This window comes from Syngnathus floridae, chromosome 12 (genome assembly GCF_059516105.1).
Source record: "Syngnathus floridae isolate MCC-2025c chromosome 12, RoL_Sflo_1.0, whole genome shotgun sequence".
Classification (NCBI taxonomy): domain Eukaryota; kingdom Metazoa; phylum Chordata; class Actinopteri; order Syngnathiformes; family Syngnathidae; genus Syngnathus; species Syngnathus floridae.
In genome coordinates, this window is record NC_142424.1 from 12,473,472 (window position 1) to 12,495,659 (window position 22,188).

At 50.0% G+C, this 22,188-nt stretch overlaps 2 protein-coding genes across 2 annotated transcripts in view; both read right to left on the reverse strand.

Annotated features, from left to right (window-relative positions):
* Positions 1–22,188, reverse strand: part of lmnb1 (lamin B1) — a 91,570-nt gene that overhangs the window by 6,064 nt on the left and 63,318 nt on the right. Inside the window, exon 11 of the transcript XR_015861904.1 lies at positions 1,752–2,368. The gene's annotated coding sequence lies outside the window, so the exon portion shown is untranslated. The remainder of the gene's footprint in view (positions 1–1,751; positions 2,369–22,188) is intronic.
* Positions 13,037–21,331, reverse strand: LOC148390085 (uncharacterized). Its single transcript, XM_088392634.1, has 2 exons — positions 15,074–21,331; positions 13,037–14,239 (listed from the first exon to the last, which is right to left on the reverse strand). The coding sequence occupies exons 1-2, from the start codon at positions 15,198–15,200 to the stop codon at positions 13,470–13,472; spliced, it is 897 nt and encodes a 298-aa protein (XP_088248760.1). The 5' UTR covers positions 15,201–21,331; the 3' UTR covers positions 13,037–13,469.

Sequence of the window (22,188 nt, forward strand, 5' to 3'; positions counted from 1 at the left end):
TGTTGCAAACATTCTGACTTAAGAAGCTGTGCTATTGACCTGACAAAAAAAATCCTTAACACAAGTTCTTTTGTTTTTCAGGCAGTCCTATCGGCAGATCATCTTAATACAGTGTGCTACATCTACCCTGACAAAACATGGGGGTAGATGTCCAGGCTGATTCCCATGTGAAATGTTAAAGCACTCATTGATGTAGCTCTTCAAATCAGGATGGGGGGTAAAAGCTTTGACTCGAGCTCCAAGAATCGCCAGAGAAAAGTCACTTACTGCTTCTTTAGGAACAGATGCACCTGCATGGATCCATTCCTTCAGCCACTGTGTGATAGCATTAACATCATGCTTCTCTGACAACATCTGCACGACTGGGACACTGGAGCTGGTATGCCCTGTCATAACACCCTGATACAGGAAGATATGGCCAGACATGCCATTCGGCCTCATCAGTTTTTTAAATATTGAGCCCGTTGCATCAACACATAATATTGGGTGGGATTTCTTTAAGCTCTTGTACATATGCATTTGTGTTTGACTCCAATAGTGACAGAAAAACTTGTCAAGTCCAATGTCTTTGATGCTGTCACTGTGAGGTGCACTGTATTTCAACATCTGCAATGATAAAATTGGATTTTTGTCACCTAATGGCAAATCATTCTTCTCTTGCTTTGCCTTGCGCAGGGTGGCCAAATTTGGCAGGTGGCTTGGCTCAGGGTCTCCGAAGGTCATCAGTTTATTTGCCTGTGATGCTCGCCATACATGTGGTTCCATCCTGCCCTCACAAAGTTCCTTGGCTACCTGGACACGCAACTGTCCAGATAGAAACCGCTTTGAGCTACCAGTGTGTAGAGAGTCATCACTGTTCTTAATGAAACAGTTCAATATTATTGGACTGTTCATTTCTGGCTCTTCGCCACAGTTAATGTTCAGAAGGCCATGACACTCCTTGCAGTAGCCTCTGATTTCGATATAATTATTTGAGACCAATGGCTAGACCTTGGCTCTTTTAAAAACACATGTGCAAGGAATTTGGACTGTTTTCCAGATTTGTTCATTTATGATGTGGGTCCAGGTGCCAGGCTTCAAAATTCTATATTCTCTTTTTTGGGTTCGACGGTTCTTAAGGTATTCAGCCTTTTCCGGAATGAATTCCATCCACTTGTCAAAAGGAATATGAAGCTGAAATGACCGTTCAGGGCCTGATTCCGAGCTTGCTTCACTGCTAGTTTCATGATTAGTTTCATCATGACTGAATCCCAGAGCTGACCAGATATTGTGTCTGTTTGTTTTAACAAAGGTGTACAGAGCCTTTGCAGACATCTTCCTTTCCAACTGGTCACTCAGATCTCTCCACACCATAGCACTTGGAGTGGCTACGTTACCATTTTCAAGTATAGCCTCTTTTGATGAGCAGAGAACTGCAACAATTAAATCATTGTCTACTGATGGTTGTTTGGGCATCTAGTTGAAGGACAGATAAATATAATCAGGATTCATTGCTTGAATAATTAAAATTACACGTGTGTTCATTATAATTGCTATGCATGAACGGAAAATGATGCAAAGGGAAAACTATTTTGACAGCAGAATGTATCAAGCATGCTTTCTTTAGAAATTTAGTTTTCTTGGTCTGTGCAAATTACATGCGTCTAATAAGACAATGTTAGCGAACTAGCTATTCAGACTACCTGAGGTGTTTTTAATTCTATATTGTATGAGCTCTTTTTCGAACTTTTTTTTTAACACATTTTACTTACATTGGTCGATGGTTGGTCACTTCCCATGTCCGGCTCAGTGGCCTGCTCTGCTGCCATGCTGCTGCAGTCCAAACCGAGGTGGACCGCTCCCGCAACAGTAAGTAGAGGCAGTCTGAAACCTGGTTGTGTTTTCCAGAAAGGTGTGCAATATCCATTGTGAATTCCGAGATGTAAGTCAGCTGCCGCTGTTGCCTGCCAGAGCATGGTTGAACAACTTCGGACATTGCGAAAGTCAAAGGCTTGTAATCCACAAAAACGGTGAACCGCCGTTCCTCCAGCAGTGAATGAAAGTGTTGGATGGCGAGGTACACACCAAGTAGCTCCCGGTCGAAGGTGCTATACTTCCGTTCACTGGGACACAACTACCTTCTGAAACAGGCGAGCGGCTGCCAAGCATTACCCACCCATAGTTTGTAAACCGCACCAACTGCGTAGTCTGAGGCGTCTGTGGTAAGTGCGATTGGACAGAGGAGGCAGGATGGGCCAACATGGCAGCCTTAGCCAGGGCAGTCTTAGCGTCTGCAAAAGCCTTGTCCCTTTCTGGGTTCCAGTCCACAGGGTGTTTTGGCTTGCCACCTTTCAGAGCTTCATACAAGGGTCACATGGTTTGGGCAGCCCTGGGGAGAAAACGGTGGTAAAAGTTAACCATGCCAAGGAACTCCTGTAAGGCTTTCCGGCCTTGGAGAAGGTACCACACAATCTTAAAAACACGGCACGTCCGGAATCCAAACCCACATATGAGTAGGGAATTCAGTTGGAATCTGTTAGAATGTCTATTATGGTGGTGAAAATACAAACATTTTGCTGTGGAAATATTGAAAATGTGTCCCTAGTTAAATTGAAAGATCATCACATGTAGAAGTTTTGAATGTAAATCAGCTTCTTTAGTTCAGAATGTCAAAAATGTTAATGTTTTCTTTTTCCAAGCATTTATATAGTCAGTGTCATTCATGGTTTTTGACTATAGCTCTTCTTAGCAAATGTTCTTAATGGGTGATGATCATCATATAGAGCAGGGGTGCTCACACATTTTCAGCTCGTCAACCTTCTCCAGGTAGGTATTCACGGAATAACCATCTTTGAAGAGATCTGGCTCGAACAGAACAGGCAATCTTTCTTGTCACATCCATGATCTCTTTCAATTTGAGCATTTTAGCGCTAAAACGTTTGTTGGTGCATTATGCAGTGGTAGTTCAAGAAAACTGCAAAAGCATTGTCCTGCCTGCAGTTGGTAATACGCGGCCAACCATTGCGGGTGCTCCATCAAGCGTAATAGACGCCAATTTGTATACTGGGAGTTTAAATTAAATGACTGAAATTTTTCTTCTCGCTTTTTTTCTTTCATGGGAAGTATTGTCCACTCCTCTTGCAGTGAGGTCACTTAACACTATATGAATGAAAATGCACATCTGTGCTGTGTCACGCTCGTCAGTAGATTCATCCAACTGCAGTGAAAAACACAATCACTGTTATCCTTCTAAATTTGCTGAATGACATACTCAGCTATGGCTTCACAGCGCTGTGTAAACTGTATGTCTTGGCAGCTGCAGAGAAGAAGGGGTTAGGGCCTAACCCCTTCTCCCACCCAGCCATTTTGTTCAAAATATGTACAATTGACTGATTTTGTCAATCATGATTAAGGTCAGTTAGTCACTGTGATCAATTTTAGGAGAGACTCTACGTCAAGAATGGATATGTTTCTGCTTGGTAGGCTTAAATGTTTCAGTGAGATGAGTAAACAATGGAAATAATAATGGTGGCCACTCGAAACATTGATATTTGGGTCCGATTTTGACAATTTCAGTTGGGGTGTACTCACTTTTGTTGCTAGCATTAAACACATTCATTGTTGTATATCGACTTAAAAGTAACAATAAATATACTTTGCTATACAGGCTTTACAGTGACTACTTAACGTTGGATCAAAGTGTAATTTCTTCAGTTTTGTCCCATGACAAGATATAATCAAAACATTGCAAATATGAGAGGGGTGTACTCACTTTTGTGAGATACTGTATGAACATTACCCCATCCCGGTTATTGAACAAATCGGGATTCGAACGAAAAATTCGAGATTTTTTTGCTTCGGTTGTCAAACAAAAATTCGGAGGTCAAACCTCGCGAGATGAGCCGAAAGGACCTGAGAAAACCCGACCGCGCGGCCCGGATGCCGACTGACTTTCTATGGCTTCCAGGGACATGTGGTCAGTGGAGGCAAGGGAGGCCATGCCTCCCCTGTCATCATTCATAGGGGAAAAAAACAAATTCAATTCTTTGTATTATAAAGTCATTTTCTTTCATTTACGAACAGTGTTGACAAACAATGTATGGGAACTGTTTCTTTTGTGTTTCTGCACCTATGGTTCCCACACAAGGTTGCAACATTGATTGTTAACACTGTCCGCTCTCATTTTCTCGCACATTAGACCCAGTGATGTTTTGTGTACCGACACTTTGTCCTCCTCCTCTCTAGGCCTGCTGTGCCTGTGTGTACGTGTGTGGGTGTGTGTGCATTTGTGTGTGTGCGTGTGGTATACAGAACATCAATTTCTACACTTCTATTAGCCCAGGGTCCAGTGGACATCTTATGTGTAATAGAAATGTGTAGGGGAGGTGTATGGTGTGTGGTCATTAAATATGTATTCTGATATATGTTCTTCACAAAAATTAACCAAAGCCAGTGAGTCTCAGTTGAAAAATTAATTCATGGTATAATTTTTTTTAAGAAAAAATGAAAACCCGAACACCAAACAAAGGTTAAAATAGCTCAAATTAAATAATGAATAAGGCACTCTAGAGCAGCGTTCCCCAATGTTTTTTGTAACACGGTTAGGTGACACGGACAAATTCAACCGGGGAGGGGGGGGGGGGGGGGGGGGGGGGGACATCACTGCCTGTCAGGTTTAAGTACCATCAGACATTAAACCACACGCTGGAACAAAGAGAAGAAAACCAGGACAGGTTTACTCGCGAGGAAAATGATAGAGAAAGGAAGCTCAGTTACAATCTTCATCAATTCTGAGTCCTTCCTCATTTTAATGTTTTGCTTGCCCTGGTTACAGAGGCATTGCTACACTAAAGGGAGGGGGTTTGGAACTGTAGCAACACTTTCTATCTAAGGAATGTCGTGTGGTGTGATTCAGCATTTAATTGTTTGCCCATGACCCCAGGACTGGAATTGCAGAGTCTGTCCTGTTTCCTCAACCAGCTGTCTTCTCCATGGATGGCGGACTTGTCCTCGACTGTGATCAGATAACTTGAAGCACGTTGAATGCCGCTTTCTTGTGGAACAATGCAACTAAACCTTTAATAAGTTAAATTTGAAGACTCTGGAAATTCATCTTAGTAGATTTTGGTCCAATCTCAAAAAGAATGAAAAATCAATTTTCTTCTAAACGGCGTTCTTCACCCTGGGCATTAAAACTACCTAAATAAATTGTCAGTGATAAAAGAACCAATCAACTAATTTATAAGTGAAGACAAAATGAACTTAGTACAACTCTTAATTGATAGTTACGGCGAGAAATGCGTCGAGTTTCGCCTCCTGGAAAAGCTGACGAGGAAACGCGGCGGAGATCACGAAGCGTTTTTAGACTCCAGTGGGCCGCTAGCCCACCAAAAGCGGCTTTGCTGACCGTGGAGCGCGATCTGGTACCTCGCATGGGACGCATCTACCCCCCGCGAAGAGTAGACACTTTGCAAACTCCCAAAAGCACATTTCCCTTTAACAGTAAAATCTCAAAACAAATTAACCAATAACTCGTTTTCAAATCAGACAAGTAAAAACGAAGCCATCCGGAAGTCATTCTCCATGGCCTAGCCAAACTCCTCCCATGCCTCAGCAACTGCCAAAGCCACGTTCCACTTGGTACCCGTCGGCTGCCTCCGGAGTCCCACAGGCCAAAATGGCCTGATAGGACTCCTTCTTCAGCTTGACGGCATCCCTTACTGCCAAGTTCCACCAGCGGGTTCGGGGATTGTCGCTACGACAGGCACCGACAACCTTATGGCCACACCTCAGGTCGGCTGTCTCAACAATGGAGGCACGTATCATTGTCCATTCGAATACACCAATGGAGTCATGCGGCTCCCCACTGGGGTATGCGGCTCCCCAATGGGGTCATGCGGACCCCGAACCCCGGCTACTTTTCAGTGGTTTTTCACACTTGCCATTCTCATCCCTGGAGTCAGCCGCGCCAAGAGGGTGCCGTGCCACGAGGCTACGCGAGGGCATCGAGAAAAAGCCGCGCCCAGAGAACTCTGCGCCAAAAAGTTGTTGCAACGATAGGGTGCCAGAAGGGCGCCGCGCCATGACGGCGTCGTGTCGAGAAGGCCTGCGGGCTGTGCTGAGAGGGCACTTCGCCGAGAGACCGCTGCGCCTAGAGGGAACCGCCCCGAAAGGCCGCCTTTCCGAAAGGGTGCCATGCCAAGATGGCGCATCCCCCAAAGTGCGCCGCGCGAAGAGGGTGCCATAACGAGAGCGAGCCATGCTGTCTTAAAAGGGCCTCACCGTGAGAGGGCATCGCACTGCCAGGAGCCGCTCCTTCTTGGCAAAAGCCCTCTCTGCGCAGTGCGCAACCCTCGGCGTTGTGGCTAATGTGCACAGCGCTGAAAAGACGCCGCGATGAGAGTGCCCAGCGTGGCGACAAGAGGATCGCCGTGACAGGAAGAGAGGGTACCACGCCGAGAGGGCGCCGAGAGGGCGCCGCGCGGCACCGCGCTGCACCGTGCTGCACCGCGCTGCACCGCGCTGCACCGCGCTGCACCGCGCTGCACCGCGCTGCACCGCGCTGCACCGCGCTGCGGCGGTGGAACGCGCTGCATTGCGCTGCACCACGCTGCACCGCGCTGCACCGAGCTGCACCACGCTGCACCGCGCTGCACCGAGCTGCACCGGTCTGCGACGACAGGGCGCTGCACGGAGAGGGCAACGCGTCGAGAGGTTGCGCGCTTGCGCTGTGCCGAGAGGGCACTGTTTCGAGAGGGTGTCGCGAGGCGAGAGTGGTGCCCACTCGGCGCTGCGGCCTATTGTTGCGGCACCCTCTCGGTGCACCCCCTCGACGCTGCGTTCACTGCGTGCGGGCCCTCTGGGTGCAAGGCCCTCTCGGCACAGGGCCCTCTCGGCACTACACCGAGAGGGCGCGCACCGAGTGGTCACTGAGGGATCAAGAGGGAGCTGTGCCGCGGCAAAACGGGCCTCACGATGAGAAGGCACCACACACCACATCTAGAGGTTGCGCATCGTGAGGGCGCGGCGCCGAGAGGGCGCTGAACTGAGAGGGTGCGCGCGCTGTGAGCGCTGTGAGCGCTGTGAGCGCTGCGCCTAGAGGGCGGGCCGAGGTTGTGCGGAGATGGTGCACGCGTGCTGCACCAAGAGGGCACTGCACCGACAGCCCAGGCACGCTGCGCGAAGAGGGCGCTGCGCTGACAGGTCAAGCGCGCTGCGCAGAGTGTGCGCCGCGCCCAGAGAACGTGCACGCGCTGCGCCGGGAGGGCAAGGTCTCTACAGGGCGCCGTACTGCAACAAGAAGGCGCCACACTGCGCCAACAGGGCGGCGCGTCACGCCGTGCCGAGAAGGCGCCATGTTGCGTCAAGAGGGCGCAGCTCTGAGTGGACGCCACGCTGAGAGGACGCCGCACCGAGAAGGCGCCGCACCGACAGTGTGCGAACTGCGGCAAGAAGACACGAGCCCTGCGCGCGCTTCGCGCGCTGCGCCGGTAGAGTGGCCCGAGGTTGTGACGCGCCGAGAGAGCGCCGCGCTGAGTAGGCACCATGGCGAGAGAGTGCTGCGTCGCGCCGAGAGAAAGTTGTGTCGCGCCGAGAGAGTGACACGAGGATGCTGAAAGGTTGCCACGCCGAGAGGGTGCCGTGCTGCGCCGCACCGACAGAGAGCCGCGCCAATAGGGCGCCGCGCCACGGCAAAAGTGTACGGCACGGCGCCGCGAGGACGCCGCGGATATAGGGAGCCACTGCGAGAAGGCGCCGCACCGAGAGAGGTAACGGCGACAGGGTGCCGCGCCAAGAAGGTGCCGCTCTGTGTCGAGGGGGTGCGCGCGCTGCTTGCGCTGCGCAAAATACGCGCATTGCGCGCGCTGCGCTTTGATTGCAGGCCGAGGGTGCGATGCAGCAAGATGGAGCTGTGCGGCGAGGGCGCTGCGCCGAGAGGGTGTTGCGCCAAGAGGACGCTACGTCGAGAGAGCGCTGTCAAGAGGGATCCCGCATTGCAAGCGCTGCTGCAAGAGGCTGCGCCGAGGGTGCGCCAAGAGGACACGTGCGCACTGCACCGAGAGGGTGCTACGGCGAGTGGGCGCCGTGCCCAGTCAAGAGGTTCCCGGGCCAACAGGGCGCCGCCCCATGCCGAAAGGGTGCTGCACCGCAGCGCTTGGGCGCTGCAAAGGCGCCGCGAGAGGGCGCCCTCGCAGTGTCAAGATGGCGCAAGCATGCTGCACCAAGAGTGCACTACGTTGACAGCACAGGCACGCTGCGCCGAGAGGGCACTGTTTTGACAGATCAAGCGTGCTGCACGGTGTCTAGAGAGCGCCGTGCCGCACCAAGAAGGCGCCACACTGCTCCAACAGGGCACCGTGTCACGCCGCGCCGGGAAGGCGCCGTGTTGCGTCAAGAGTGCGCCGCTCTAATTGGACACTGCACTGAAAGGACGCCGCACCGAGAGGGTGCTGCACCGATAGGGTGCGAACTGCGCCGAGAAGACACGAGTGAGCGCCAAGAAGGCCCCGCGTCACACCGCGCCAAGAGGACGCCGCAGCGAGACCCGGCACATTATCCTCTCAGTGCACCCCATGTGCCCTCTCGGCTCATTGCCCACTCGGCATAGCACTCTTGGCACAGCGCCGAGAGGGAGCTTCGCCAAGTGGGCACTGCGCCGAGAGAGTTTGCGTGCTCCGCCGAGAGGATGATGCGCCAAAAGGGACCACACGCTCCGCCTACAGGGCGCCGCGCCGAGTTGGCGCTGCGGTGAGAGGACTACGCGCCATGAGGGTGTTGCGCCATGAGGGCGCTGCCCCTTTGGGGCGCCCTCGCGGTACCCTCACGGCACCCTTTGCAGCACCCTCGTGGCGCCCTCTCCGCCGTCTCTGTGCAGCGCCAACTCGGCGCAGCGCCGTCTCGGCGCAGCACACACCCGCGCCCTCTCGGCGCCAAGAGGACCTAGTGCCGGGAGGGCCCCGCGCCGAGAGGGCCCGCGCGCTGCGCCAAAAGGGAACGCGCACTCCGCCGACAAGGCGCCGCGCCGAGTTGGCACTCCACCGAGAGGACTACGCGCAATGAGGGTGCTGCACCATGAGGGTTTCGCCCGTTTGGGGCACCCTCCAGGCTTTGCAGCACCCTCGTAGCGCCCTTGCGTCACCCTCTCCGCGCCCTCCCGGCACCAAGAAGACGCAGTGCCAAGAGGGCCCTGTGCCGAGAGGGTGCGCGCGCTGCGCCAAAACGGCCCGTGCGCTCCGCCGACAGGGCGCCGCGCCGAGTTGGCCAGCTCAGCGCAGTGCAGTTGGCGCTGCGCAGTTGGCGCTGTGCTGAGATAGCCAACTCGGCGCGGCGCCGTCTCAGCGCAGCACAATCCGTTCCAGAAGGCGGTTCGAGAAGTGAATCGGTCGAATTTCGAATATATTTTTCCCATTACAAATAATGGAAAAATATTTAATCCGTTCCAAGACTAAAACAAAACACCTTTTTTAAGCATTTTTTAAGTTGCGCTATTTTGTCCGATCACGCAACTGCAGCGCACCACCAAACGCGGAACCTTAGGGCGCCGCCGACGGCAACACTGCATTATTGTGACAGAGCCGTCGCTGAAATTTAGAAAATATTTTTAAAGTCCTGATGTACAAAGAGCGTCTTTGTGTATCAGGATGGCTTTACTGCTCGCATTTGCTTTCTTTGGAGGCATGATTGGGGTTTAATACAATCCTCAAAGTAGTATGAATATAATAACGAACGGAGTCAGTCTGCATCCGGGCCGTGCAGTCCGATTTTCTCGGGTCCTTTCGGCTCATCTCGCGAGGTTCGACCCCCGGATTTTGTTTGACAACCGAAGCAAAGAAATCTCGAATTTTTCGTTCGAATTACCATTTGTTCGATAACCGGGAAATTCCAAAACCGAGGTTTGACTGTAACAGTAAATATATTGGAGCGAACCGGATGTGAGCGAACGCTGGCGCGACTTGCTGCCGCTGTTCTCCGGTCATTTTCTTTCAAGATTTGCTCTGATATTGTGCACATTCTGCAGCAAACCACAAAATTTGATGGATGTGGTACTGTTTGGCTTCATTCTAGGTTAACTTCCTGGCGGACCTGTCTGTCTGGAGCTTGTCTTTGACCACCTTGATCAGGGGTCGGCAACCCAAAATGTTCAAAGAGCCATATTGACCTCCCCCTCTCCCAAAAAAAGAAATAACTGTCTGGAGCATCAAAAATGTAAATGCTTTTTATAAGCATATAATACATGAACTATTTTTGGCCCAGCCATCGCGGTAAGAGCCGGTGCAGACAGATAAATACGGAGGACAAATATAAGGCAGAGACATGAATTTGGTTTGGCCTGCGTGTGATCACCTTTTTGAATGAACTGTTGCCATTTATGGATTGCACACAGGTGTGTAACCACACCCACACTCACTGGGTCACACGGTCAATTAGGGACATGACATATCCATAGTCCAGTTACCAAATAGAAAACATACAAATTTCTCCATCCTGACTTTAGCAACAGACTTAGTAACCATATCACTCATAGGGCAATAGAGAAGAACAATTTTGCCTTCTGAAATAACAGAGAGAACAAAATGGTATCTGATGTCAATATGTTTGCATCGCTGTCGACACACAGGGTTTTTGGAGAGAGCAAAGCACCCTGATTGTCCTCAAAAACAGTCACAGGTATAAAGTTCAAAGTAGTGTCCATTCCTTTCAATAGGTTAACCAGATATAAGCTTTCTTGAGTTGTTGCAGACAGAGTCATGCATTCGGCCTCACATGTAGATAAGGCGACTATGGGCTGTTTCTTAGATTTCAAGGAAACATTAACCCCAGCCTCAGACAAACTAAAGCAGTAACATGTAACACTGCGCCGGTCATTCTGGTCAGCTGCCCAGTCTGCATCACTATAGGCAACAAGCTTCAAGTTTACATTTTGCTTTTTATAGCACAACACCTGGTCCAGAGTGCATTTCAAACACCTCAGAACATGTTTAGCTGCCACCCACAACTGTTCTTTAAGTTCAGACAAGTATTGGGATAATTTACCAACAACAAAACGTAGATCTGGTCGAGTAGATGTCATTACATAAATCAAACTTCCAACCACTTCACGATATTTTACAGCATCAGTAGGTAGATCATCATTGTAAAATGTAAATTTCATTTCACATGGTGTTGACCTTGGCTTGAAGTGAGTCATGTCAAACCTGCCAATAATTTTTGTGATATACCTTTTTTGATTCATTTTGACTTCCTCTTTTTGTCTGGGTAAAATCATTGCCAAGGAAATGTCTTAGTTTCCCAAGATCTTTAATTTTGAATTTGTACCCTAACATTTCCTTCACTTCACTGAGCATTTCAACATTACTCGCTGGAAGACGATCGTCAACCCAAATAATCAATAGGATTCTGTCATTTCCAACATTTTTACAGTAAACACAATAGTCAGCAATATTTTGAACAAAACCATTTTCAATAAGGAAATCGTGTAACATCCTATTCCAGTTTCGTCCTGACTGTTTCAAACCATACAGTGACTTATTGAGTTTACACACTAGATTCTCTCCTGTTTTAGATTTAACCTCAAACACTTCAGGCTGCTCCATGTTAATCACACAGTCTATAGAGCATGGAGATATGCTGTTTTAACATTCATCCGATGTAGCACTAAAGTGTACTGTACTGTGAGCTGCATCAAAATAGGAACAGAAGTCATATCAGCAGTTGGTGAGAAGGTTTCATTATAGTCTAATCCTGCCACTTGACTACAACCTTTAGCTACATATCTGGTAAAGTCGTCAAAGTAAAAGTATCGTTCTCTATTAGAGAGTCCAATTCCTCTTTCAAAGCTTGGCCCACTACTTATAGTCTAATCCTTTTTTTTTCAAAGTCAAAGTCAGCTTTATTGTCAATTCCTCCACATGCCAAAGACACACAAAGAAACCGAAATTTCGTTCCCCCCTATCCCACGGTGACAAGACATGGCTCACAACAGACGAACAAGTAAACAAGTACAACAAAAGCGTGCTGAATAAATAATGAATAAATAACACAACAATAAATAAATAAATAAATAAGAGGAGCAGAAAAAAAAAGGAGCAAGTGCGCGTACAGCAGACATTCCCGAAAATAGCGCAACAGTGCCGCACGCTACGCAGAAGGGGGTAGCGAGTTCAGGGCCCTAACAGCCTGGAGAAAGAAGCTGTTGGCGAGTCTGGTGGTGCGGGAGCGCAGGCTCCTGTACCTCTTCCCAGAGGGCAGAAGGTCAAACAAAGAGTGAGCCGGGTGACTCACATCACTGGCAATCAAGGTTGCCTTGCGGGCGAGATGGGAGGTGTAAATGTCCTTCAGGGAGGGGAGCGAAGCACCAATAATCTTACTAGCCGTATTCACTATGCGCTGCAGGGCCTTCAAGTTCTGTTCAGTGCAGTTACCACCCCAGACAGCGATGCAACTGGTGAGGACGCTCTCAATGGTGCCACGGTAGAATGTAGACAGGACTGCCTGAGGAGCACATGCACGCCTGAGCTTCCGCAGGAAGTACAGGCGGCGCTGAGCTTTCTTTGCCAGTGACGAGGTGTTTGCGGACCAGGAGAGGTCCTCACTGATGTGCACCCCCAGGAACTTGGTGCAGCTCACCCTCTCCACCACAGCACCGTCGATGATCAGCGGCAGGTGTGTTGTGTGACCCTTCCGGAAGTCAACAATGATTTCCTTGGTCTTATTGACGTTCAGCAGGAGGTTGTTGTCCCTGCACCACGTGGTCAGAAGGTCAACTTCCGACCTGTACCGAGTCTCGTCGCCCTTCGTGATGAGACCCACCAGAGTCGTGTCGTCAGCAAACTTCACTATGCGGTTGTCGCTGTAGGTCGCAGAGCAGTCATGCATCAGCAGGGTGAAGAGCAATGGACTGAGCACGCAGCCCTGGGGGGCCCCCGTGCTCAGCGTGATGCTGGCGGAGATTTTGTCGCCAACACACACCACCTGAGGCCTCTGACAGAGGAAGTCCAGTAGCCAGTTGCAGAGGGAGGTACTGAGGCCCAGTTCGTCGAGGTCTGGAGATGAGTCGCTGCGGCACAATGGTGTTGAAGGCAGAGCTGAAGTCCACAAACAGCAACCTCACATATGAGTCCTTTCTCTCCAGGTGGGTGAGGGCCGAGTGGAGGGCAGAGCGGATGGCACCCTCAGAGGACCGCTTGGCACGGTACGCAAACTGGAAAGGGTCAATGGTGGGGGGGAGAACGGACTTGATGTGCTCCATGACCAGCCGCTCAAAGCACTTCATGATGATGGGCGTCAGTGCCACAGGGCGGTAGTCATTGAAGCAGGACGGTGCAGGTTTCTTCGGCACAGGAACGATGGTGGCAGCCTTGAAACACGAGGGGACGATGGCCTGCTGCAGGGAAACGTTAAAGATGTCCGTGAAGACACCCGACAGCTCCCCAGCGCAGTCCTTCAGCACTCGACCCGGGATGTTGTCAGGGCCCGCCGCCTTACGGGTGTCAATAGCGGCAAGCGCCCTCCTCACACCGTCGGCAGAGAGGCGCAGGGGCTGCTCGTGTGGGGGGGAGCAGCGGGCAAGTGCTGTTCTGGGCGTCGAAGCGAGCAAAGAAGCGGTTCAGATCGTTCAGCAGACGGACGTCGCCCTCACAGCTCCTCGGCGCGGGCTTGTAGTCCGTGATGGTCTGAATGCCCCGCCAAAGGGTACGTGCGTCCTTGCTGTCCTTGAAGTGGGTGGAGACCTTGCACGAGAACGCCTTCTTCGCTTCTTTGATGCCCCGGGACAGGTCGGCCCTCGCTGACCTCAAGCCAGCCTCATCCCCCGCTCTGAAAGCCTTGTCCCTGGCCCTCAACAGTCTGAGGACAGCCCCCGTCAGCCACGGCTTCCAGTTCGCGCGAGTGACGACGGATTTCGAGCAAGTCACATCATCGATGCACTTCGTGATGTAAGAGGTAACAGAGTCAGGATACTCCTCTATGTCCGTCCAATCGTTGTAGGTGGCTGCCTGCTTAAACAAGTCCCAGTCAGTGGTGTCGAAGCAGTCACGAAGTGCATCGGAGGCACCCTCAGGCCACACTCGAACCTGCCTCCGAACCGGCCTGGATACCTTTACCAATTGTCTGTATGCGGGCAAAAGCAAAACGGTGAGATGGTCAGAAAGCCCAAGATGGGGGAGGGGGGTGGCTTTGAAAGCTCCCTTTTGCGCCGAGTAGACTAGGTCCAGGAAGCTGTCACCACGTGTCGGAATGAATCCTGCCACTTGACTATAACCTGCTCGTCAAAGTAAAAGTAGAAAATTTGATCACATTACCCCAAAATTAGCAAACTTACATTGGCTCCCGGTCTATTTAAGATGTGACTTCAAGGTTCTCTTATTAACCTATAAATCACTAAGCACTAAACTGTACTGTACTGTGAGCTGCATCAAAATAGGAACAGAAGTCATATCAGCAGTTGGTGAGAAGGTGTCATTATAGTCTAATCCTGCCACTTGACTACAACCTCTTGCTACATATCTGGTAAAGTCGTCAAAGTAAAACTGTCGTTCTCTATCGTCTAATCCTGCCACTTGACTATAACCTGGTCGTCAAAGTAAAAGTATCGGTCTCTATTAGAGACTCCATTTCCTCTTTCATAGCTGTGGCCCACTGCTCTGATTTAGAAGAGCTCAAAGTTTCTTTTGGGGTCTGTGGGACATCACAAGTCACACGATAACAATAATCAATACTAGTGAAAGCCTCATCACATTTAACCTCATAATCACAATCTGTATAATATTGAGGGGCTCTCCTCTCTCGCTTTGGATAATGACCACTCTGGCTGCTCTCACCATCACATTTTAAGTTTGAATCACAAACCTCTATTTTTACATCAGGTGAGATTGGTTGTGTCTCATTTGGTTTTGGTTGTGGGGTCTCCACCCTCTTTCTAGACTCCAAATGTTCATACAGGTCATCTGTCTGAGTGTCACATTCAATAGAACTTTTTGTAACAAACTTCACTAGTCTATTTTTGGTTACTTTCCCTGTCTCTGGATAAAAAATAAGATATGCTGAACTGTTTTTGTCATAGCCAACAAATTATTATGAATATCAAAACTCGTACCATTTTCATGGATGAGCTGATTCTGTCCTTCCTTGAAGATGACTGTCGCTCCTTGCGCTTTAGCCGCTTTAACAGAAAAGATGCCCTGGGAAAATGATGGCACATAGAGCGCCTCCATCAGGAACATATCCACAACGCGGCCTTTACCGTCTCTCAAGCGCAACTTGGCAGTCCCATTCCTCTGCACAATCCCGGTGGCACGCTCTCCATCTGCCAACTCCAGAATATGGCTCGGAGCCTTGAAAGTTGGGTCAAACTGCACAAATCTCCCGATGTCAGTGATCAGCAGTGACCGGGACCTGTTCAAGCAGACCAGAAACACACTGAACCGAGAGGTCAGGAAAGCCAGGAGGTGTTACGGGGAGAGCCTGGAGAGACACCTCTCTGCCAATCCTGATCCCGCAACAGTGTGGAAAGGTCTGCAGAGCATCACGGGCTTCAAGAAACGAACCCCCGTCCTGTGGAGAGCCCAAGGCTCGCTAACCAGCTAAACAGGTTCTACTGCAGGTTTGATCGGTCCTCCCACACAATGGGACCTCCTGCAGCACAATCTAGATACTCACCTCCCCCCCACAACTGCTCTGTCCACACCTCCATCACCTCATCACTCTCTCTCTTGCAGAGGCCGCGCCCGCACTCCAGATCCGCGAGGAGGAAGTGCGCCAGATGTTCCGGAGACAAAAGATCAGGAAGGCACCGGGCCCAGACGGCGTGTCACCTTCCTGCTTGAAAGTCTGCGCTGAGCAGCTGGCGCCCACCTTTGCACGGATCTTCAACCGTTCCCTGGAGCTGTGTGAGGTGCCCTCGTGCTTCAAGAGCTCCACCATCATTCCAGTGGCCAAGAAGCCCGCCATCACAGGTCTGAATGATTGACCTGTTGCACTGACATCTGTGGTCATGAAATCTTTCAAGAAATTAGTGCTGAACCACCTGAAGGATGTCACGGGCCCCCTGCTGGACCCCCTCCATTTTGCCTACCGGGCAAACAGGTCGGTGGATGATGCGGTCAACATGGGACTGCACTACATCCTGCAACACCTGGACACCCCAGGAAAATACGCCAGGATCCCGGACTTCAGCTCGGCGTTAAACACCATCGCTCCTGACATCCTCCAACAGAAGCTCATCCAGCTCGCCGTGCCTGCCTCCACCTGTCAGTGGATCACCTGCTTCCTGACCAACAGGAGACAGCGTGTGAGGCTGGGGAGCATCACATCTGACACCCTGACCACCAATACTGGAGCCCCTCAGGGGTGCGTCCTCTCCCCACTGCTCTTCTCCCTCTACACCAACGATTTCTCCGCAAGTGACTCTTCTGTGAAGCTCCTGAAGTATGCAGACGACACCACTCTCATCGGACTGATCCAGAACGGTGATGAGACTGCGTACAGACAGGAGGTGGAGCGGCTGGTCCACTGGTGCAGCCAAAACCACCTGGACCTGAACCCGCTCAAGACCGTGGAGATGACAGTGGACTTCAGGCGAGGCCCTTCACCACTTTCACCCCTCACTATCCGCAGTAATACTATTCTCTCATCAGACACCTTCAAGTTCCTGGGAACCACAGTCTCTCGGGACCTGAAATGGACCGGCCACATAGACTCTGTCCGGAAGAAGGCCCAGCAGAGGCTGTACTTCCTGAGACAGCTCAAAAAGTTCAACCTGCCGTGGGAGCTGCTGAAGACCTTCTACACTGCCATGATCCAGTCTGTCCTCTGCACCTCCATCACTGTCTGGTTTGGATCGGCCTCCAAACAAGACAAGCACAGACTGCAACGGACAATAAGGACTGCAGAAAAGATCATTGGAATCAACCTCCCATCTATCCAAGACTTGTACCTGTCCAGGATCAGGAAACGTACAAGTAACATCTCAACAGACCCTTCGCACCCAGGTTGCAGCCTGTTTGAACTACTCCCCTCCGGACGCTGTTATAGAGCTCTGTACGCTAAAACCAGCAGACACAGAGACAGCTTCTTCCCCCAGGCTGTTGCTCTGATGAACTCACACCACTCTTAGAGTCTCAGAGTCATTACTGTGCAATAACGCTTTCCACACCTTTTTTGTCTACACGGTTTGTACTATGTGTCCTCTCTGCATCCATTGCAGCCTGGTCATCCTAGAAGAGGGACCCTCCCATCTGTGGTCTCTTCTCAAGGTTTCTCATTTCCCCTAGCTGGAGTTTTGAGTTTTTCCTTGCCCTCTTGGGAGTTTAAGATCAGTTTAAGATCAGGGGATGTTTGAGAATATCTTTCATTTTTCACATGTCCTGGGTGTTGTTGTTAGTCACCTAAATGTTGAACAGAGGCTGTGATTTACCGAAGTCCAATTCCTTGTTTGGCACGCTCAAACATGGCGAATAAAAAACTCTTGAATCTTGAATCATATGCTTTGTCGCTCCTGAGTCGACCAGAAGACCATCCGCCTGGACTCCGACTGGGGCATCCTCCAGTTGGACCTTGAATGCAAATGTATGGTCCTCCTCATCCACCGCTTGCTTCACCTTGTCCCGCTTTGTGCGTCGACAGTGCGCGTCTTTGTGCGTGGCGCTTTTGCAGAAGCTGCACCGCTGCTTCGGCTCTCTGCGCTCTCCAGCAGCTGACGCACAATCCGCGGCTTTGTGGCCCTTCTGACCACAGGTGTAACATGTAAGCTTTACCCTCCAATTGCCTCTTCCTCTGAGTTTCATCACACTGTCCTCTCCAGAGCCAGAAGCGCCAATCTTCTCTGTCTCTCCTGCATTACGCAGCGCTGTAATAGCAGTCTCTGCACGGATAATGTGGTCCTTGACACTTTCATTCACACCTTTTTGGAGAGATGTGAGCTCCGTGTACAAACTTACTACGCGCGGCTTTACTTTCACTGCGTAATGGTCACGGAGGATTTGCAGCGCCTTCCTGCCGTTATCGGCAGCGTCTCTCATTACAAGGGACAAACTTTTATCATCCAACACCTTCCTCGTCACCTTCATCATCCGCCTCGGGGGGTTCACTCAGTATGGTGCTTTTGATGTCAAGCAGACGCAAGCGTGCCAAAAACTTGGTTTCCCACAGCTCATAATTATTTTCATCTCCGTCAAACATAAACGGTTCCATCGGCTCCCAAACTCTGTACTGGGCCCATAACTTGTTGGCGCAGCCATCACGGTAAGAGCTGGTGCAGCTGGATAAGGACAGAGTACAAATATAACTAGTTCGGCTAATGAACTGCTGCCACTTAACGAGGCCTCGCTTCCAAATTTTGTGAGCTCGCATGTGACACGTCCTCGAAAAAAGGGTGGGGGTGTCGCCCTCATCTCAAATTCTGAGCTTAGATTTAGGCCTCGTTCAATTCACGTATTTAAAACATTTGAAGTTCTCATTGTGCGATCCACTGCGTTACCGTCATTCTATCTTGTTGTTATTTACCGCCCACCCGGGGCTTACTCTGGCTTCCTGGATGAATTTTCAGAATTTGTGGCTGATCTAGTGACAAATGCAGATAATATAGTTATCATGGGTGATTTCAACATCCACATGAATTCACCGTCAGAACCACTGACTTTGGCATTTCAAACTTTAACCGATACGTTTGGTTTTACGCAAGCTGTACAGGCAGCAACGCATAAGAATGGAAATACCTTAGATCTGGTATTATCCCGAGGACTAGCAACCTCAAATATAGCAGTACTGCCATACACTACTGTTCTGTCTGATCATTTCTTAATAAAATTTGAAATTTTAGTTCCTTCTCAAAGACAAGAGAGCAATCAGAATTATAGCAGCCGTAATTTTAACTCCATGACTGCAACTGCGCTATCTGAGTTAATGTCGCCGGCAACCGGCATGTTTCCCGCATACAGCGGCTCTATTGATAATCTTACAAATGAATTCAATGCGACATTATTAAAAGCCATCGACTCTGTGGCACCGCTACGTCTGAAAACTCGCCGTAGATGGCCAACTCCGTGGTTCACAGATGAAACACGTACGTTTAAACAATTATGTAGAAAGCATGAGCGCAGATGGCGTTTAACCAAACTTGAGGTTTTCCATCAGGCATGGAAGGACAGCCTCCTGAGATGCGCTTATTTTAGCAAAAACTCGTTATTTTTCGCAAGTCATTAATCTTAATAAAAACAATCCTAAATACCTATTTGATACAGTGGCAAAGCTAACTCTGCGCCAGCCGACCCCCGATAGCTCCTTCCACTCAGCTGACGAGTTTATGAATTTTTTTGCTCAAAAGATTGAGTCCATTAGGGACGAGATCAAGAATACCATTCCAATCGCTCCGCCGGTTACTAGCGCTGGGGATCATGCAATAACCCTCTCAAATTTTAAAAGCGTGTCCCTTGAAATGTTTACAAAATTGGTTAGTACGGCTAAACAAACAACATGTTTACTCGACCCGCTTCCAGCCAAACTACTTAAAGAATTATTTCCAATTTTAGGACCGTCCGTCTTAAATATAATCAATCTGTCTGTTTCCTCTGGGATAGTGCCAACAGCCTTTAAAACCGCTATTATTAAACCGCTACTTAAGCGAGCAAATCTTGACCCGGACTGTCTCAGTAATTATAGGCCAGTTTCAAACCTCCCATTCATAGCAAAACTTCTCGAAAAAGTAGTAGCGCAGCACCTTATTGATTACATGGTCGCTAATAATCGATATGACTCTTTTCAGTCTGGTTTTAGAGCTAATCATTCTACAGAGACAGCACTTGCTGAAGTGACTAATGATCTCCTCATAGCTATGGATTCAAATACGTCGTCTGTATTGTTACTACTCGATCTTAGTGCTGCCTTTGACACTGTAGACTTCGATATTTTATTAGGGCGTCTTAAAAGTTGTGTTGGTATCTCAGGGTCAGCACTAAGCTGGTTCAATTCCTATCTATCAGACAGGACGCACCGAGTGGTCCATGGCAATACGTCCTCTGAGCTTTATAATGTTACGTGTGGTGTCCCACAGGGATCGGTACTCGGACCGATTTTATTTAATATTTATATGATTCCGCTTGGGGACATAATACGTAAATATATTATTAGCTTTCAATGCTACGCGGATGACACCCAATTATATATGCCGTCATCGATGCCAGATCCACGGGACTGTTGTAATCTCGAGGCGTGCCTTGCGGAGATCAAGCAATGGATGTCTCTCAACTTCCTTCATCTTAACCCAGATAAAACTGAGATGTTGATAATTGGTCCTACTCGTTATCAACACTTATTTAAGGAAACCACTATAACTATAGAAAACCGTACTATCACTAAGAGTGATACGGTACCTAATCTCGGGGTAATATTTGACCAAACGCTCTCCTTTCAAAAACACATTAAGAATATAACCAGGATTGCGTTTTTTTCACCTTCGTAATATTGCTAAGATTCGTCCTATCCTCTTGACCGGCGATGCGGAAACTATTATACATGCGTTCGTCACGTCGCGCCTGGACTACTGTAATGTATTATTCTCTGGTCTTCCTAAGTCCAGTATCAAAAGTCTACAGTTAGTGCAAAATGCCACTGCGAGGCTGCTCTCACGGTCAAGAAAATTTGATCACATTACCCCAATATTAGCCAAATTACATTGGCTCCCGGTCCATTTAAGATGTGACTTCACGGTTCTTCTACTAATCTATAAATCACTGCATGGCTTAGCGCCTTCATATCTCGTCGACCTAGTCGTTCCTTATGTGTGCGCTTGTGCGCTCCCGCTTGTGCGTGCGACATCCCTGGCACAATCATGCACCCAGCGCGCAACGGCCAAATGGCTCGGCCGTGCGCAATGGACGATCGCAACGGCCGCGCGCAACGACAGCTCAAAAACCGCACACTTCCTCTCGGTTGAAACTGAAATGGCCGATTGGAATTGGCGCGCGCAACGACCGCCGCAATGGCCGACCTCAATGGCCGCACGCAACGGCCGCTCCCAAGTTGCACACTTCTTCTCAGTTAAAATAACACAAAGTGCGAAGCCCCATTCATTTACTTTAGGGCATTGGCCGGAGGGCGACATTCCCACAGCAGCAATCCAACAGGAGAGCAATGACCACGCACAATGGCCGATCGGAACGGCGGCGCGCAACGACTGCGCGCAATGGCCGATTGCAACAGCCACACGCAATGGCCCATCGAAACGCCAACGCACAACGACCGCGCGCAATGGCTGATCAAACAGCTGCGCGAAATGGCCAATGGCAATGGCCGCGCACAACGGCCGCTCCAAAGCCGCACACTTCCTCTCGGTTGAAGTTGCAAAAAGTGGTCACGCGCATTGGATTTTCTGGGGCCTGGGCCAGGAATCCAGACTTCCTGGCACCAGGATACAGGAATCGACCATTTGGTTAGAATCAACAAGGCAGGCTGGGGGGTTAGAGGACATCCAGCAGCCCTCGTGTGCGTGTGCCCGAGTAAGGGGGGAGGGGGGGGGGGGGCACGGGGTATAAGACTCAAGGCGGGAGAAGACAGGGGATCTTCTTTTTTTGGCTAGAGAGGGACACTTCAATTCTGACATCGGTTGAATAAAATCTTTCCCCAATCAGCCGTGTGTCACTGAAGTTTTCCCCCCCCTGAGCCAGCCACCTATCCACCGTTTGATCTTGGAGACCGGCAGAACATCGAAGAGAATTCACCACATTTTTGGCGTCACGAACAGTTCTCTTGAGAATTCACTACACGCGCAAGGACCGTTTGCAATGGCCGATCGGAACGGCCACGCAAAATGGCCGATCGCAACACCCGTGCACAGCGGCCGTTTAAAAGCCCCACACTTCCATTTGGTTGAAACTGCAATGGCCGATCGGAAATGCCGCACACAACCACCGCGCGCAATGGCCGATCGGAACATCCGCGCGCAGTAGCCGATCGCAACGGTCGCACGCAATCACCCGCTCAGAACCTGCACACTTCCTCTCGGTTGAAATTGGAAAAAAGTGCGAAGGCCCATTCATTTACTTTTGGGCTTTTGGCCGGAGGGCAACATTCGCAACGGCCGCGCGCAGAAGCCACTACAAAGCCGCACACTTCCACTCGGTTGAAACAGCAGTGGCACCTCAACGAGTTGGGCTTGACTTTTTTCGGTGTGGTATATGGTTTTTGCTGCTTCGCTGGTCTTCAAAAAACACTCGG